General features: G+C 34.3%; 1 protein-coding gene across 2 annotated transcripts; it reads left to right on the plus strand.

Annotated features, from left to right (window-relative positions):
* The first annotated feature begins 17 nt into the window (after positions 1 to 17).
* Positions 18 to 17,709, plus strand: LOC114367063 (sister chromatid cohesion protein PDS5 homolog A-like). 2 transcript variants are annotated; one of them, XM_028324152.1, is made up of 34 exons: positions 18 to 304; positions 2,090 to 2,293; positions 2,468 to 2,649; positions 3,333 to 3,459; positions 3,593 to 3,811; positions 4,200 to 4,416; positions 4,509 to 4,654; positions 4,764 to 4,906; positions 6,382 to 6,531; positions 6,616 to 6,664; positions 6,746 to 6,937; positions 7,401 to 7,583; positions 8,462 to 8,616; positions 8,803 to 8,929; positions 9,775 to 9,924; positions 10,018 to 10,074; positions 10,224 to 10,360; positions 10,483 to 10,600; positions 10,767 to 10,910; positions 11,010 to 11,206; positions 11,889 to 12,045; positions 12,147 to 12,287; positions 12,787 to 12,858; positions 12,949 to 13,539; positions 13,631 to 13,738; positions 13,870 to 13,949; positions 14,373 to 14,424; positions 14,514 to 14,594; positions 14,716 to 14,753; positions 14,981 to 15,040; positions 15,125 to 15,267; positions 16,621 to 17,016; positions 17,044 to 17,054; positions 17,168 to 17,709. In XM_028324152.1, the coding sequence occupies exons 1-34, from the start codon at positions 212 to 214 to the stop codon at positions 17,216 to 17,218; spliced, it is 4,971 nt and encodes a 1,656-aa protein (XP_028179953.1). In that variant the 5' UTR covers positions 18 to 211; the 3' UTR covers positions 17,219 to 17,709. The 2 variants fall into 2 exon arrangements, with proteins under 2 accessions (XP_028179953.1, XP_028179951.1); XM_028324150.1 differs by having other exon boundaries at positions 16,621 to 17,054.
* Positions 17,710 to 18,126: the final 417 nt, after the last annotated feature.

An 18,126-nucleotide genomic window follows, 5' to 3' on the forward strand; every position in this document is an offset into this window, starting at 1 on the left:
AGCGCGTGAAGTTTGGCGTAGATTTGGATTTGGCTTCGCTGTTCGAAAATCGAAAATCGAACACAACAACATAAGAGAGAGAGAGAGAGAAACGAAAACCCTTCTCTTCTTATTTTCACTCACTTATTCACTTTCTTCTACTGCATAGCATCGTCGTAACTCTAAATGAAATTGCACGCGCGCCGCTGAAACGACGTCGTTTTGTTGCAGCATGGCGCAGAAGCCTCACCTTCAGCTCGAGGAGCTGGGATCCAAGCTCGAATCTCTTCCCTCCGACGACAACGCTCTCACCGAGCTTCTTAAGGTGTGTGTGTCTTCGAATTTCTCGCTGCTTCATTTCGCAATTGGTTTTTACCAGCTTCGGGAATTTAGTGTTTTTTTTAACGGAAATTTTGAAACTTTTTTTTTCTTTTTTGGTTTTGGGGGTTAGTTATGTCCGTTATTTTCTGTTTGGGGTGCGAAGGCGAAGAACACGGTGGCGATTTTGGTAGGTTGAGCTGATTTGCGTGTTGGAATGAGTGAATTCAGGTCGAATGCGTGGATTGGTTTCGAGTTTTGTGGTTCTTTGTGTGGGTGGTTTGTAATTGATTGAGGATTCAGGTTTTGTTTGTAGATTTTTCGCAATTGAGAAGAACAGTTGGCAGATTTAGTGTGTTAGATTTGAGGCTTTGGTTAATTTGAAGCGTGTTTATGGAGGGAATTTTGAGTTAGGTTAATTTGTGAATGATTTTGAAGGTGGTTTAGGTATGTTTACCAGGTTAGTTAAGTAATTAAGTTTAATAAACTGTGCATGTTTTGGATGGTTAAAATGCTAAGTGGAAAAAGGATGAAGCTACTGAGTATTGCAACTTTGTAGAGGATGGAGGAAAAGATGTGGTATTAGAAGTGAAAAGGAAGAAATTAGCAGCTTCATTTTATCTTATGTCTAGATTTTGACTGAGTGAATCACTTACTTTATCGAAGCCTGGATTTATTTGAATCAACGTGATGACATTAGTGAAAGAGGGCATGCATGGATGAATCGGGGACCAATTTCCATTTTGCAATGTATTTGAGGTTGAAATTGTTGTTAGATAGAGTTTGATTATGAGATAAATTAAGAAGGATACAAGCACACACACTTCGAAAGATGTAGCATCACACTTTCTGAGTGATTGGTCAGCTTATTAGTATTGCTCTTAAAATGTAACTAGTTGACATATACTGTACCAAGCATATTAGCTGGCTTCAAGACACAATATGATACATATGTTGGTAATTAATTCTGTCATTCCCTTAGGAAGGCTTTTACATCTCTAGTTCCTTAAGTGTTATTGTTTATCCTTTTGGAAAAATAAGAGAACCCCTTTAAGGTAGTACATGGCTGAGATGGCTCAATATGTGTGCCATTCCTGCAAGTTGGTAACCATATGGGTAGTAACTAGTAATTGTGGTTTAGTCTCAAAATCCTAGGTCCTTGTTGATAAAGCAATCGACAACATGAATAGAGAAAATTAAGAAACATATTAAGCAATCAACAACATGAAGAGAGAAAGTTAAGAAACATAGTAAGACTTCATTTAAGGTTTAGAAACTACTGTTTAGGTTGGTCATATGGACATTTGACATAGTATAATGACAGTTCTTTGCTACCTAGCTTCTGAATCTTTTAATTATGGATGATCTCTCTAATCATACCAAAAGATACTAATTTTGCTTTAAGGTTTTATAGAAAATTCTTTCTTTCTGCTCAACATTACTGTAAGATGTTGCCTAGAATCGACTTCTTAGTAGTACATAGCATTTCTGTGTTATGGTTTTCCATTTTCTGATGCAAAATGAATGTGTTATCACTAAAAAATAGAAAACTAAGTTTACCCTTGACAATTAAAACCAGTCCATAAATGTATAATGCTTGAGGTCAAATGTGTGCTATAACATTTCTAATACTTATATATATATATATATATATCTATATATATGTGTGTATGTGTGTTACTTTTGTACAACATTAAAATTTTCTTTTCAAATGCAAGTAATTTCTTATTGGCAACTGCTAACCTCCCTCTCCCCTTCCCTCCCCCTCAACAAAATATGCTCTCATCTGCAGCAAGCAGCATCATGTCTTACTGACTTGGATCAATCACCATCAGCTTCAACATTAGAGTCAATGAAGCCCTTTTTTAGTGCAATTGTTACGCCAGAATTGCTGGAGCACCAGGATAGTGATGTCAAGCTTCTAGTTGCAACATGTGTTTGTGAGATAACTCGGATCACTGCACCTGAGGCTCCTTACAGTGATGATGTTCTAAAGGTGCCTTTCATTTACTTTGGTTATCTGATAATATAATTATAAAATTAGGTTGTCTCATTATTTATCACTTCAACTAGAAATAGTTTCTATCCTTTACTATCTGCCAAACATGAAGATAAATTTAGTCAGGAACATAGTCTGCTTCGTCCTAATCATTGTTAGATCACTTTGCAGAACATCTTTCAGTTGATTGTGGGCACTTTTAGTGGTCTGAGTGATACAAGTGGTTCATCGTTTGACCAGAGAGTTGCTATACTGGATACTCTTGCGAAATATAGATCATGTGTTGTAATGTTGGATCTTGAATGTGATGATCTGGTGAATGAAATGTTCACTACTTTCTTTGCAGTTGCCAGGTTAGTTTATCACAAAACCTTTAACTTAGTTGTAGGTGTGTGAGCTCATGATAAAGAGTTATATTATTTACCTGAAAGCTTCTCTATTAGGCTTCATGAGATTGCAAACTTGATATTTTGTTGGTGCACGTGGTTCTGTAATCTGTTTTTTCTGGTAAAATAATATGAGAAAATGAATTAAAGATAATTAGACGAACAAAAATTATAGCTTATTGGTATACTTGGAATGCGATGTTTTGGAATGGATAGACAAATATTGTAATTCTGAAATAGTGAAACTAATATCTCTCATTCTTTTGCTCTGGCCTGCCTATCTTGTCCTTTTGTTTTTTATTTTTATGTTTTCTAATTACATTGGGATACTTTACGTGTGATGCTTGGCATATTATTGTACCTGCAACGATGCTAGTATGCTATGTATAACACTAGTTTTTGTGTACTTAGATTGGTTGCTTCTTGATTTGTTGACTGTTTTTTTAATCTATTTCCTAATAATTCTATTAGTTCTTTGAATTGTTTTATTTGATTTATCAAGCATATGTATTGAGTAATAATTCTGTGTTGTTAGCTTTGAAACGTTAATCATATGTAGTACTTTTTAATGTCAAATTTTCTTACTTTTCTTGATTAAATATCCTCTTTGGATTAATGAGTGGTACTTGTGTACTTTATTTCATGCTCAGAGATGATCATCCAGAAATTGTTCTGTCATCCATGCAAACTATAATGGCTGTTCTTTTAGAAGAGAGTGAGGATGTTCATCAGGATCTTTTATCTATTCTATTGTCTATGTTAGGTCGTGGCAAAACCGTAAGTGCATTTTATTATTTTTTTTTTCCTGTTATAAGGAGATAGTTGATGCTGTTGGAGGATGAATCTTGTCTTTTGTATTATCTCTAATATTATATAGGAAACATGATTGTCTGGATTTTCTGAATTGTAGGATGTTACTGGGGCCGCAAGGAAGCTTTCCATGAATGTCATACAGCAATCCATGGAAAAACTTGAACCAAGCATTAAACAATTTTTGCTATCATTAATGTCTGGAGGCAGCAAGACAATGAACAGTCAAGTTCAATACCATGAAGTTATATTTGATCTCTATTGCTGTGCTCCTCAGACCCTATCCGGAGTTCTTCCTTATGTCACAGAAGAGCTAATGGTAAATACTGATTTGTTGGTTTTTCTGATGCTCTATACGGTTTCTAAAGTATCATTTGTTTCCGTTAAATTGACCTTGGTGCTAATAAAGATACTTCATTATGTAAATTTTTTTATTATCATTTTATGCATTGTAAAATAGCTGTGCTTTAGAATTTGAGTTTCTGTTAAAACCCAGGACAGAAAACAGAGAAAAGTAAGGGATGATTTTATTATTTGAATGAAAATGAACAGAACAAGGAAATTTGAGTTTTTAATATCACCATTGCCTAGAGTCACTTTGGCATCTTTTATTTCCCATCAAATTTAGTTTGTGTCATAGCTTGTTATGTTCTCGACTTTCATTCAAAGTGATGCCAGGATTCTCATTTGTAATTGGACATTTGCAGGCTGATCAGCTGGAAACTCGTTTGAAAGCAGTGAACTTGGTTGGCGATATAATTGCTCTACCTGGATTCTCCACTGCTGAAGCATTTCAGCCTACATTTTCAGAGTTTTTAAAGAGATTGACTGATAGAGATTTTGGGGTTCGCATGTCTGTCCTTGAGCATGTAAAGAGTTGTCTGCTGTCAAATCCTTCAAGGGCTGAAGCTCGTCAAATAATCTGTGAGCCCATTGGATGCATTTACATGATATTCAGTCTCAGCTTTTTATACTTTTACCATATCTGCTAAATTTATTTGGCTACAACTTTTTAGCTGCTCTTTGTGATCGGCTACTGGATTTTGATGAAAACTTTCAAAAGCAAGTTGTGGATGTTATCTGTGATGTGGCATGTCATACCCTAAATGCAGTCCCTCTTGAAAGTGTGCAACTCGTTGCTGAGCGGCTTAGTGATAAATCTGTATGTATACCTCTAAAATTTAAATTACCCTTTTTCTAACATTCTCTCTTAACTCTTAACAATTTTAACTCATTGCTTCTCAATTCCTTGTTTGGCTTTACATTTCCAGCTACTTGTTAGAAAACATACCTTGGAGAGATTGGCTGAGATTTATCGAGTTTTTTGTGAGAATAATTCCATTGCAGTTAATCCCGGTGAATATGACTGGATTCCAAGGAAGATAATTAGATGTTTCTATGACAAAGATTTCAGGTGAAGCACTGATGCTGCATAAGATATTTGATTATATCTTTTGCATTTATTTACATCGTGGTCATTATTTTTGGTGGAAGAGTTTTTTCTTTTCCATATGATGTTCGAAGAGAAAGGGAACACTAGCCATTACTGTTATGTGAGAATAAAATAAGGACTGAGCCATTGTTTTCTTAAAATTAATTATAGTTGTAAATTTGAATATGCTGTGACAAATTGCTTCTATGATCACAAAAAACATACTAATGAAATATTTCCACAATTCATCTGAAGCTACATACTATTCAGTTTATCATAGAGTTTTTTGACAAAAAAAATACCAATGAAATATTTCCACAATTCATCTGAAGCTACATACTAATGAATAGTATGTAGCTACAACACGATTCATCTCTAATAGTTTAACTCAGATTTATTGAGAAAGTAGATTCGCTTTAAAACTTAATATAACACTACTAATTGCAGCTTCTTATCTTATATGCTGAAGATTTTTTTAATGTGAGGTTGAGGTTTTTCTCTTGCAGTAAATAACTAAATATCATACCATGTGCCTGAGACATATTTTAATTTTTTTTGTTAGTGTTAGTATTAGTATATCTATTTTTTTTCTTTATGAATAAATTTTTTAATTTAATTTTGATTCACTATCAATATAAAAAAGTATTGTACTTGCATCAATGATGTATTGTCACAGATTAATTCTTAATATAGTCAAACTCATTAAATGAGGTACTGATACTAGATTGGTTATAGTGCAAAATATTGTACTATGACGGTGCATCAAATTTAAAATCTCTATTTTATTTAGAGAATACTAAGATTGAAATAGGTGTAAAATTTTAAATAACTAAACGACTACCCATAACTTCCTATTTTTTCCAGGATGAAATTTATATTTAATTAATTATATTGTGAAGAGACAAAAGCTTTTAACTTGATATTTACCATAATAAAGGTTAGGACATTGTGTTTTGCATAGATGGTAACTTCTCGGTGTAATATGAATGAAAGAATTTTAGTATATCCTCTTAAAATTTAATAAACTAAAAAAGAATTAAATGACAGTTGATTTATTTAATGTTTAGGGAACATAAAAAAACATCAATACTTCACTTACTAATTAGGAGGATTTGAAATTATTCACCATTAAAGATAGTATGGATAATGAAATTCAATTGGCCTCTCCTCATAGATAATGCCATTAAGAAAGCCCTTGTTGTACTAGGTCAATGACTTTCAAGTTGTCCATTGTTTTGCTTTTATTTTTTTGTGCTTTTGATGCTTTTTCTAGTTTCCACGTACTTTACTAGTACAAAATGGAAAGAGGTGGATGTCTTAGCAGTGAACATTGTTGTAGTTCTCTAAGCTTGATTGTTTCTTTTCCTTTTTGGTATGTTTTAATTTTCTTGTTTTTGTTTTCTTAGGAATAAAATGTTCTAGTTATTGATATTTCTTTTGTTCACTTCATTCTGCAGATCAGATATAATTGAATCTATTCTATGTGGGTCCCTGTTTCCATCAGAGTTTTCAATCAATGATATAGTTAAACGCTGGGTTGAGATTTTCTCTGGATTTGATAAAGTGGAGGTCAAGGCTCTTGAAAAGATACTTGAGCAAAAACAAAGGTAAGTTTTTTTGACCTCTTTAATGGCGTATACTCATCCTAGTGTCTCACATTTTCAGTTTTCATGGTGCAACTTTGGTACCAGGTTACAGGAAGAGATGCAAAAGTATCTAGTTCTGAGGCAGACTAGTCAGGTATGTTACCATGGAAGTTAGAAAGTTGAACTTTCAAAGGAAATTTGATGGGAAAATGGGATTGATCTCATTTAAATGCAGGAAAAAGACATTCCTGAGGCCCAAAAAAAGATAGTGTTTGGTTTCCGTGCAATGTCCCGTTCATTTGCTGATCCAATAAAGGCTGAAGAGAGTTTCCAGATTCTTGATCAATTACAAGATGCTAATATCTGGAAAATTTTGACAGATCTTGTTGATCCAAATACTAGCTTCCATCAAACTTGTGTATACAGGGTAATATATCATTTGAAACTGATAGTGGTATTGGAGATAGTGGTTAGGGAAATCATAGTTACAAATTGCATGGGAATTGATCTTTGAGGCAAAGATATGTGAAGTAAATCTTTAAAGTTTATACCCAACTCTTGTGGGATATATTTATGAGCTTCAGAACTTGTTGCTAATGCATTTTAAACTGGCCTCTGCATTTGCTATTCTGTTACTTGTATGATCTTTTTTAAGAAGGTACCAATTAAATGAACTGCATAGATATTAACATTGTAATTCCAAAGAGCTCTTTAACTTTAGGAGTCCATTAGGACTTAGGAGAGTAGTATTTGAACATTCAAATGGTAATATCTCATTGGATTAGGACTAACTGCTCTTATGTTTCTTTTTCTATTATGGAAAGAAAGGAACTATAATTTACAGTTTGTTATTTACTGTGGTTGGTTACTTATTTACTTTTTGTCTCCAGGATGATTTGCTTAAAGTAGTTGGTGAAAAACATCAGCTCTATGAATTTCTGAATACCTTCTATATAAAGTGTTCCTATTTGCTTTTCAACAAGGAGCATGTAAAAGCTATTCTTTCAGAAATCAACACACATAAATCTGAAGAGAATGATCAGCATACTCAATCTTGTATGAATATATTGGTGGTAAGAATATGCCATTTCTAGGTTTATTGACTTATTGCACTTGGTTTTTGGATATTTTTATCATGTATTGTATATGCTAAACAATTTTCACTGCTGGTGAGGGGCAAACAAAGAGTTCCTAAACTTTTCTACAGCTTGTTCAGATTGCAAAGCCTTATTATGTCTTTGGCTAGCTGATGGTTAATTCATCCCAGAAACTTAAGTTTTAGGAGTCACTTAGAAGGCCAATAACCCCTTTTGTAAGGAAGTCCCACATCGCCTACCTCAATTCTCGGGGTGCAGCTTATATATCTATTGGACAAGTTCACTTAATGCCAATTTTAAGCTGAAATCTAACATGGTATTAGAGCTTATAGCCCATCTTGGTTCTCACCTATTCTAGTAGGCTCACTTGTTTTGGCAGGTATCTGTGGAGGGGGGGGGGGGGGTGTTAGGAAGTCCCACATCGCTTGCCTCAATTCTCGGGGGCAACTTCACTTAATGCCAATTGTTTTTAAGCTGAAATCTAACACCTTTAAGCTTAAAATGTAGAGAAAGCACAGTCCTGCCAATAATATGATTTGAATTTAGATTGAGGGAATGGGGTGGCAGGAATTGTGCTTGCTTTTTGTTAAAGGAGGAACCGATACCATGTCTGAAGCATATTCGTCTCTTATATTTAAGCTGTTAGGAGAAGGCCAAGTTATGGTTTATCAATATCTTAAAATAGTGTTGTGTGAGTCAGGATGCTTGTATTTTTGCAGTGCCCCTTTCAATTATTTCATAGCCTTCTATGATTTTGTTATCAATCAGTGGCATATTTTCAGTCATTTTGAACAGGAAAATTCAAGTTGGACTCTCCTTTTCTAACTTTCTTGTTAACTTGTGATGAAATGCAGATAATTGCTCGTTTCTGTCCAGATCTTTTTAGTGGCACTGAGGTGGAGTTGGTGAATTTACTGAAGGATAATAATGATATGATTAAAGAGGGTGTTTTAAATGTTTTGGCAAAGGCTGGTGGTACTATTCGTGAACAGCTGGCAGTTACATCAAGGTGCCACTTTAAATTTGATAACTCTTTTAGATCCATTCTCTTTTATAATATATTCTTATTGCTCCTCGTTTCATGTAATTCTGTAGATCTTATGTTGCTGAGTCTATACTGTTAAGTGTTAAATTTGATAGCTCTTTTAGATCTATTTCCTTTTATAATATTTTTATTGCTCCTTGTTTTATGCAGTTCTGTAGACCTTATGTTGGAGAGACTATGTTTAGAAGGCAGTCGGAGACAGGCTAAGTATGCTGTGCATGCTCTGGCTGCAATAACAAAGGATGATGGCCTCAAGTCCCTTTCTGTTCTGTACAAGGTTACATATATTTAACTGACTTGTTATTGGATAATGTTGGAAAGCCCCCTTCATTGCAGTCACCCCTAACCCGCCTTAGTTGTGACTTCTTTGGGGGCTGTCTTAATTGTAGCCTAAGGGTGGTGTTTAGTTCCACATCAACTAGATATAAGGCTTAAATAAAACTTTTAAATCTTGGCAAATCCTCACCTTATAAGCTGGTTTTATGGGATTGAGTTAGATCTTAAGCCCAAATTCTAAGATGGTATCAAACCACCTTAATTGTGGTCACCCCTAGCCCCCTTAGTTTTGGCCTCTTTAGGGTCTGCCTTTATTGCCGCCTCAGGAGGGTGTTTAGTCTCACATTGACTAGAAATATGGTTTAAATAGAGCCCTGATTTTGTGTGGTTGAGTTAGACTAAGTCCAAATTCTAGAGATAATTATGCCAACCTCCCTTGAGGTTAGTTCTAATTACACATAAATCCTTCTTGTTTGAAAAATTACACCTACCTCTCATGCTTTGTCGTTTTTAAGGGGACTCTATATGGTCTGTACATAATAATAGGGAATGTATATATGATTTCTTAAAAAGTAAAGGTGTTAAAGTATAAGAACGATATAATACATAAAGGGAGATTGGTCTAATTTTCCAACCTAGAAGGGTGTAAGTGTAATTTGGGCCTCAAAGGTATTGGGAAAGCTAAGGCAAAGATAGAATATATAAGTGGGGGGCAACCCTCACCCCATGGGCTAGCTTTTGGGGTTGAGTTAGGCCCAAAATCTACTTTCTAAGAAAAGGAAGTAGGTGTGATTTTTCCTGTATTTCTGAACTTTTTTATTCTGATAATTCTCTCCTTATATGCAGAGACTTGTAGATATGCTGGAGGAAAAAACACATCTACCTGCTGTATTGCAGTCTCTGGGGTGTATAGCACAGACTGCAATGCCTGTATTTGAAACTAGAGAGAGTGAAATTGAAGAATTTATAATAAACAAGATTCTGAAAAGTGATAGTGTAAGCATTTCAAATTCCGTTAAATGGGTGCTCCTTTTTATGATAAGCATGGAAGTAATTAATTCTATTTAAATGCTTGTTTCATGGTTTCAGAAAGAAGACCACTCAATAATATCTTGGGATGATAAAAGCGATCTTTGTGTTTTGAAGGTAGAAAGATATTCTATTCATGTTTTTAGATACTTTCGAATAGTATTGGTATTCTATAATTTGACACATTGGATAGTGCTTCTAACTTGTAAGCTTGCCATTTTGACCCCTTTTTTTAATTCTCTCTGTGTCCTTTTTTTTTGCTGCAGATATATGGCATCAAAACCATAGTGAAAAGCTACTTGCCAATCAAAGATGCTCATGTTCGTCCTGGTATAGATGGTCTTTTGGATATCCTGAGAAACATGCTGTCTTATGGTGAAATATCAAAGGACTTACAGTCAAGGTATATCAGCTTCACAGACCTACATTTTTTTAATTAATATGAAAATTGTCAGTTTTTCTCTTTTTCATTTAAAATTGGTTCTGGGGTTCAGATACTGTGTACTCATTTATGCCCTCTTGCAGCTCAGTTGATAAGGCCCATTTGAGGCTTGCTTCTGCAAAGGCAGTTCTTCGTTTGTCAAGGCTTTGGGATCACAAGATACCTGTTGATATTTTCCACTTAACTTTAAGAGCAACGGAGGTGTGTTCTTCCTTCTGTATACTTAATTTCTTCTTTAGCATTTACGATTTGTTCACCACATTTTTACCAGGACACCGTTTTACATGTGTAAGCTGAAATTAGTTTATTGAACTTTTTATTTGAATGTAGAAATAACTGCTTCTCTGTCTTCTTTTGGGTCTGATAGATTAGCTTCCCTCAAGCTAGGAAGGTTTTCTTAAGCAAAGTTCATAAATATATAAAAGACAACCTGTTAGATGCCAAATATGCATGTGCCCTTATATTTAACATATCTGGAACCAAGGATTCCAAGCCAGAGGAGTTTGCAGAGGTAATATTTTGATTGATTCAATCTTTTTTTGTGATTGCAAATTTTCCTAGCTTTGACATCAATTTTTGTCTTTATGATGACTTTTGTTTGTTAATGCAGGACAAGCAAAACCTGGATGACATTATTCATATGCATTACCAAGCAAGGGCTTGGCTACTTTCTGGACAATCAGATGCAAATTTGTTGACCACTTACCCTGAAAACATCCTTCCATACCTAGTTCATGCCCTTGCTAACATATCCTGCCCCAATATTGACGAGTGCAAGGATGTTGAAGCATATGAAAATATATACAGGTACTATTTCACCCATATAGGACATCTATATACTGGATTCATATTTAGCCCATGTTTTGGAACAACTTATTTTTGAGATATTGTCATCTTTTTTCTTCTTCTACATTCTTAGGAATCTGCAAAAATCAAGTGATTATTTATCCAAAATAAGCTAATTGAAATATGCATTTAGATATTCTTTTAAAACTGGTTCAAAAACAAGACTGGTAACATGCCTGGCCCAGGGCAGAGGGGAGCTTGAGTTAGATTTGGTATTTCATAACTGTTACTGTGCTGTGTACTGAATTTATGATTTATATTATCAATAATGCTTATCAACAGTTGCATGCAGATTAAAAAATATAAAGTAAGCCTCATGCTTTACTTGAAAGTTTGCCTTTGTGCAGGAAGAGCTCAGATAATCTTAGTTTTGAATAATTTTAAAATCCACACTTGTCTATGTGCAGTAAAGGTTTTTTATTTCACGAGTTCCTGTATTAATTTATAATTTATTTGCCCTGTTTGAACACTGTTAGCACTTATGGTCTGTATGCATATTTTTTTGACTGTTGATGTTTTTGAATATGATTTTGGCATGCATCTTGGGATGATATCTATAGATTTAGTTTGTACAGCTGCAAAATATGGGATATGTGGGGAACTCTTATTCTTTTAGATTTTTTATTCTGTCCTGAATTTTCAGGCAATTACACTTGATACTGTCAATGCTAATGCAAAGAGTTGAAGATGGCAAGTCAAAAGTAGCTCTTAACAAAGAGAACGAAATTATATCTACCATCACTTCTATCTTTTGGAGTATTAAGCAATCTGAAGATGTGGTTGATTCATCAAAATCGAAGGTTGAGGATAAATCATTTTTTTTTTTTGCAACATAGATAGAAATTGCTAATGTCAAAGCAATGAGACTGTAATCTTATGTGTGTGATCAATGAATGGCCAGAATTCGCATGCCATATGTGACCTTGGGTTAGCAATCACTAAGCGACTAGTGCAGAAGGATGTTGATTTGCAAGGATTGTCTCCTTTAGTTTCTCTACCTCCAATGCTATACAAAGCATGTGAGAAGGAAAGTGACCCCATGGTATTTTTCTTTCTTGTCGGATTATATAGTTTCCTTCTGGAATGCTAAATTGCTAAGCGTTACTTTCTCATGCTATACAAAATGCCTCCCAAATAGTTTCTAATTTTTATGATACTTCTATTAAATGAGGTTGATTTGTAACATTACTATTGCCTCTTGCTTGCATTATAATACCTTATATTAGTTTTTAATCTTGCTAAAACATTTTCAATGTCTGTGTTTTAAGTTGTTGATTTTGTTGTTACTTTTTCTCAACATAAGATAGTTGACCTTTTATTTAATCAAACTTATTTGATGCTAGAGTTTTGATATATACATTTGTAAAATTTAGTTAGAAGACATTTGCCTGTGATTACATGGTTGATAGTATTGTTTGATGGAATGTGAATGGGGTTGTTTTTAGAAACTTTATTCTGTACATAGAACTCGGATTTGTAGTCATCTTAATTGACTGATTTAAACATATATGTAAGATCTTGGATTATTTTTCATTTGGCAGGTAAGTGGAGTGAAATCCTGGTTGGCTGATGGAAGTGTCTTGGCTCACTTTATATCACTTGAGTTAGAAATGGTATGTTTGATGCAAATGGTAAAGTTAAAAAGCAACTTTTAGTGCTTCTTAAATCTTAAATCAAGTGATAATGCGTCTTCCATCTGTCAGGTTCCATCCCAATTAGCTAAGGATGACTCTTTAAAGGACAGTGAAAAAGACAAAAATGAAATGCCCCTGGGGAAAATAATAAAGGACATAAAATCTCAGGGAACCAAGGGCAAAAAGGTGAAAAAGAAAAAGGCTGTGCCAGCTGAAACAAAAAAGGCCGAAAATGATATCGATATCTTGAATATGGTCAGAGAAATTAATTTAGATAACTTGGGATCATCCACTAATTTTGAAGCAAGTAATGGTCATGAAAATTCCTTGAGTAAGAAGTTGCAGAAGGATCCAGAGTGTGCAACAATTAAAAAACGAAAAGCAGAAGTGACCCTGGTTCCAGTGCCTAAACGGAAGCGGTCTTCCTTTGCCCATGGAAAATCAAGGTCAAGTAGTACTCCACCAAAGGGTCCTCCAAGAGTTTCAGGGGAAGACTCTTCTGAAGTGAAGTTTCCGTTGGGTGCAAAATTCAACCCTGATACACATAGCAAACAAAGGAAAAAGGTTAAAGACAATGAGGCCTCAATAGAAGCAAAAGTTAAGGCCTCCAAGAGCTATCATGACAATGACTCTGACAAATCTGAAGAGCATGGCATGAAGGTGAAATCTTACTGTCAGGCAGTTTTGTACTACTGTTTAAAGTTGAATATATCAATGTTGTAGACTTCTGCTTATTTTCTGCCTCTTGCAGAGTCCTGATAATACAAAGCCAACTGACAAGTCCAAAAATAACAATCTCAAGTCATCCATAGGATCTGCTAAAAAGCTGAAAAGAAAAAGTATTGGAGGATTGGCTAAGGTAAATTTCTCCACTGCTTTGTAGTCAATAATGTAGTTTTTTTCAAGTAAGTAGTGTCTCCGTGCCATGTTATAATATTTGTGTTCCAGCAAGTTTCTTGGATATTAGTTTGATTTGATTTTTTCCTGTAGTGTACAACAAAGGAAGAAGAAAGTGATGCTGAAGATCTAATTGGCTGCAGAATTAAAGTTTGGTGGCCTTTGGATAAGAAGTAAGTTCTTATACTAAATCTTGAGAGATCAGTTGTAGAAGCAAAACAATATATGGCCACCATTTATGTTTATCTGAAAGACAGACAAGAAAAAAACTTTTTTTCTTTTATGGTGATGTTAGAAGCTTTTTGACTACATTCTCTAAAGATGACTTATGGGTTTAGCTGCTTTCTTTGACTGCACCTTTCTTAGTTTTCCTATTTTTTAAGCTTTTCATGTTGCATCTGTTTTGGTTAACTGCTTTAAATTTCTGACTGGCTTGGGATTAATTATTAGTGTATAGCTTTCTGCCATCTAATGTGCTTTTTGTATGCCTTCTTTGGTTTAACCCTAGAAAGGAATTTCTAAAATCCCTAATTTCTTCTCGTTTTCCTAGGATTTTTAATTAAAGTTCCATGTGTTGATGTATTGATGCACTGCAGATTTTATGAAGGCACTGTTAAGTCTTATGACTCTTTAAAGAGGAAACATGTGGTAAGCTTACACTCTGAATTTGTACAAAGTTATTCTGCTTGCTAACTTACAATTCTGACACAATTGTACTGTGGCATGTCATGTGGAAGATATTATATAAGGATGGGGATGTAGAAGTTCTCAATTTGGAAATGGAGCAATGGAAGCTTATTGCCAGCAAACCTACTAAGGTCTCCAATTTTATATTAGTCTTCTTTCTTTCTATGAAGCATTTCTTCTGTTTCCACTAAAAGATATCAAATATCTTTGAAGTATGAAGTTTGATTCAGTTTTATATTATGAATTTTCCAGAAGCTAAAGCTCTCAAAAACTGTCTCTTCCCCTGAAGTGTAAGTATTCCCTTTACAAATTAATTTTAGTTTAGTTGTATTTGGAGGAATATGTTTCACTGTACATCTGAATATGAAAATTTCGATAATATTTTTTGATAAGTTGCATGTTATCTGCTTTAAGTGTGGTGTGTGTTTTATTTCTTCTAGCTTAATTGGACGTCTTGTACACCATTCTGAATGTGGTGTCTTTCTTTTGTGGGTTATTTTTCTTGATTGTTTTATAGGTCTACTGGGAAGAAGCAGAGAAGTTCTAGTGGTTCAGCAAGTAGAAAGACAAAAAAAATGTTAGTGGAAAAATGAGATTCTATATACATTTATGATTTTATTCAGTGTTCTATCATTATAACTTGTACCATTTTGGTGTTTAGAGATAATGGTAAGAAATCTCCTAGCAAGCATGTAAAACATGGACGAAAAGGTGCCTCAAAAATTAATTCCCATCATGAGTATGCCAAAGAGAGTTCTGAGTTATCAAACCCTGAAGATATATCTAAAGCTGAGATTAACTCAGGTAATGTAATTTAAAAGATATGACGCAATTTCATATATAGATTGTCATTACATCTCCTGATTGATAACATGTGATGATGTTTATGTGTATTTATGTAATTCTGTGTACTGGATTTAATGCTTCAGGACCTCTGGAAACCAGGTAATTGTATTTCAATGCTACTTTGTGAAATAAAAAGAACATTTATACTAGATAAAACTTAACTACTACTCTCCATCCCCTAGCAGCAGGTTATATTTCTGAATGCTTGCTTAAACGGTTGTTTATGTAAAATAGGTGCTTGGTATGTTTACATGTCTTACCTAGGAGAGTAATTTCTGTGCATCAATCTTTGGTACATCTATCGCAGGCATGCTTGCTGTTGACCAATACCAGTCTGTTAGTATAATTTCATAATTTCCTTTCACAAAATATGGGTAAACTATCTAGGTTTAAATGTACTATCCATTCAGATAGACACTCCATGTCAGAAAGGGAATGTGCTATCCCAAATTCCTATCAAATGATGACAGCAATCTTAGTGTCAGTTAGGAAAATAAGTTTGTGTTGTCAATCCAGTGGAGTTTGTGAAAAGTGATGGATATTATCTTTTATCTACCATACCCATTAAAAAGCAGCCCTGTACATGATGCTCCCAACATTTTGGAGGTCTTTGAAGGCCCAAAATGAAATGTAAGAGTCTATTCCTCCGACTAGAACCTTAATGTTTGGCCAGGGCTCTCCTCCCTCTTCCATATATACCAATCAAAAGGAAACTATAATTAATAAAATAATTTTTTTGTATTAAAGTAGCGAATCTTTAATAGGAACTTTGATGATTAAGAGTAGAAAACATGGAAGATGTTAGTTACCAAACTCATTTAATTATCAGTTTTGTCAGCCCTATGGGCTGATGGTAAGAATGCAGAAGTGGAAACTTTTTATTAGGATAGAAAAAAAATAAGTGACTTTTGTATTTCTAATGTAATAAATGTTTTCTTCAATAAAAACTTTCCAATTTGGTATTCTTAACATCAGTCTTAATGTTAACAAAAAACCATTTGATTATCGTGCTCAGAAATGGGCATTATTTGTGATATTGAATCTGATATTTTTAACTTAATTTTTCTTTCATTAGGTATCATGTCAATCTATATTTTTATCATGCCATGATCATTGAGAGGTCTTGCTTTTTTGAAATGGTTAATTCTTACTTTGCCAATTAATTAGCTTTGGAAATGAATATTATGCTTGGAGTATCATCAACAATAATTAATTGTAATGATGATTATGTGGTTCCTCATTATTATGTAAGACTTCTGTTTCTTTTTCGTCTGCTCTCGTGTTTAAATTTTGTTTGATTTTCTATTCTAGGTGGTTCTGAAGCAGAACAGGCTGAAGGGTCTGAAATAATTGTAACTAAGCAGAAGAAATCTAACAAGAAAGCAAAATCAGTTTCACGTGGAAAGAAACTTAAGAAAGAGAAGAGCTTGAGGTATAGGAAAGAATCAGATGAAGAGAAGCAGGAATCCGACCAAGAGAAGCAGGATCATGGTGAGAGGCTTTCTGAAGGGAATGCCCCACAAGGAGATCAAAATGATGATGCAGAAAGTAGTTCAAAAGAGACAGGAGGCAATGAATCAAGAGGAGCTTTGGGGGAAAATGATAATGGAGAAGAATCAGATTCTGGAGGGAATCAAAATGACAGTGATGGGGAAAGTAGTCCTAGAGAAGTTGAAAAATCACCTATAGAGTCAGCAAGTCCTGATGGTGCCAAAATTGCTGAAGTTTCTGATGATGAGCCACTGGTAAATTACTCATCCTTTGCGGAATTGTGGCACCTACTTTTATTTACTTGATAAAAATCTAGTACGTTTTATTTTCTAAGTTAATCACTAATCACTAAGAATGGCTGATGCAGAGCAAATGGAGGCGTCCCTCGGGAAAGAAAAGCTCAGGGCAAAAACGGTGAGCAGTTTGACAATTGTAGCACAAATCCCTGAAGATTTCAGTAGCAGCAGTGCTGTGGCAGCATTTCGTGTGTTTCAGTTCAAGTATAGGTATCAGAGTGGATGATGACTGCCATTTATTGACACTAATAGATATGCTACGCATGTCTTGCAACTACCTTGTAGATGTAATATTAACAGTTGTCATCCCCACGTTTAGAATTTTTTTTTTTTAAAAAAAGAGTAGTGCTTTAGGGTTTTTTAGGGTTGTAATGCTAAATGACCTTTCATTAGTGTAGGTGATAGGTTTAGCATATGATTCATGAGGATGTTTTCATCCTTCCAACACAATTGATATTTCATTGAGTGGGGCAACATGTACAGCTATACGTGGGGATAATTGTATTTGTAACTTTAGTTTGTTTGTACTTTTGTAGTCTTAGCATCCGTGAAAAATATGACCTAACCATCATCAGCTCGTTCATGTTGTTTTGTGATATACATGGTTTTTGAACCTGCGGTTTTTGATTGTGTGAACTGAAAACGAAAAATGAGTTTCACGACCTCGACGACTTAAAACTTGGTAATTTTGACTCTTGATGCAATGCATCTGTTTCTTTTGTCGATATTGCTTTATCAAATGTTGTTTCTAAATCCTTTTATGTAGTAATATACAATTGATAAAATATGTATTTGGAAATACAATAAATTTTGGAACAATATTACTTGCACATTATTTTTGCGTACTTTTTTTTTGAAAGGGCATTATTTATGCATACTTGTTTCTTTCGTAATTTATATTAAATCAAGGACATCAAAAGCAGTAAAGAGATAGAAATATAGTTCATAAGTGTTGTGTTTATGTAAAGTAAATTATCTCGTATTTATGAAGGATTTATATTTCTCACATCTTTCGCGTAATAATCTTCTG

The sequence above is a fragment of the Glycine soja genome, chromosome 9, assembly GCF_004193775.1.
Source record: "Glycine soja cultivar W05 chromosome 9, ASM419377v2, whole genome shotgun sequence".
Classification (NCBI taxonomy): Eukaryota; Viridiplantae; Streptophyta; class Magnoliopsida; order Fabales; family Fabaceae; genus Glycine; species Glycine soja.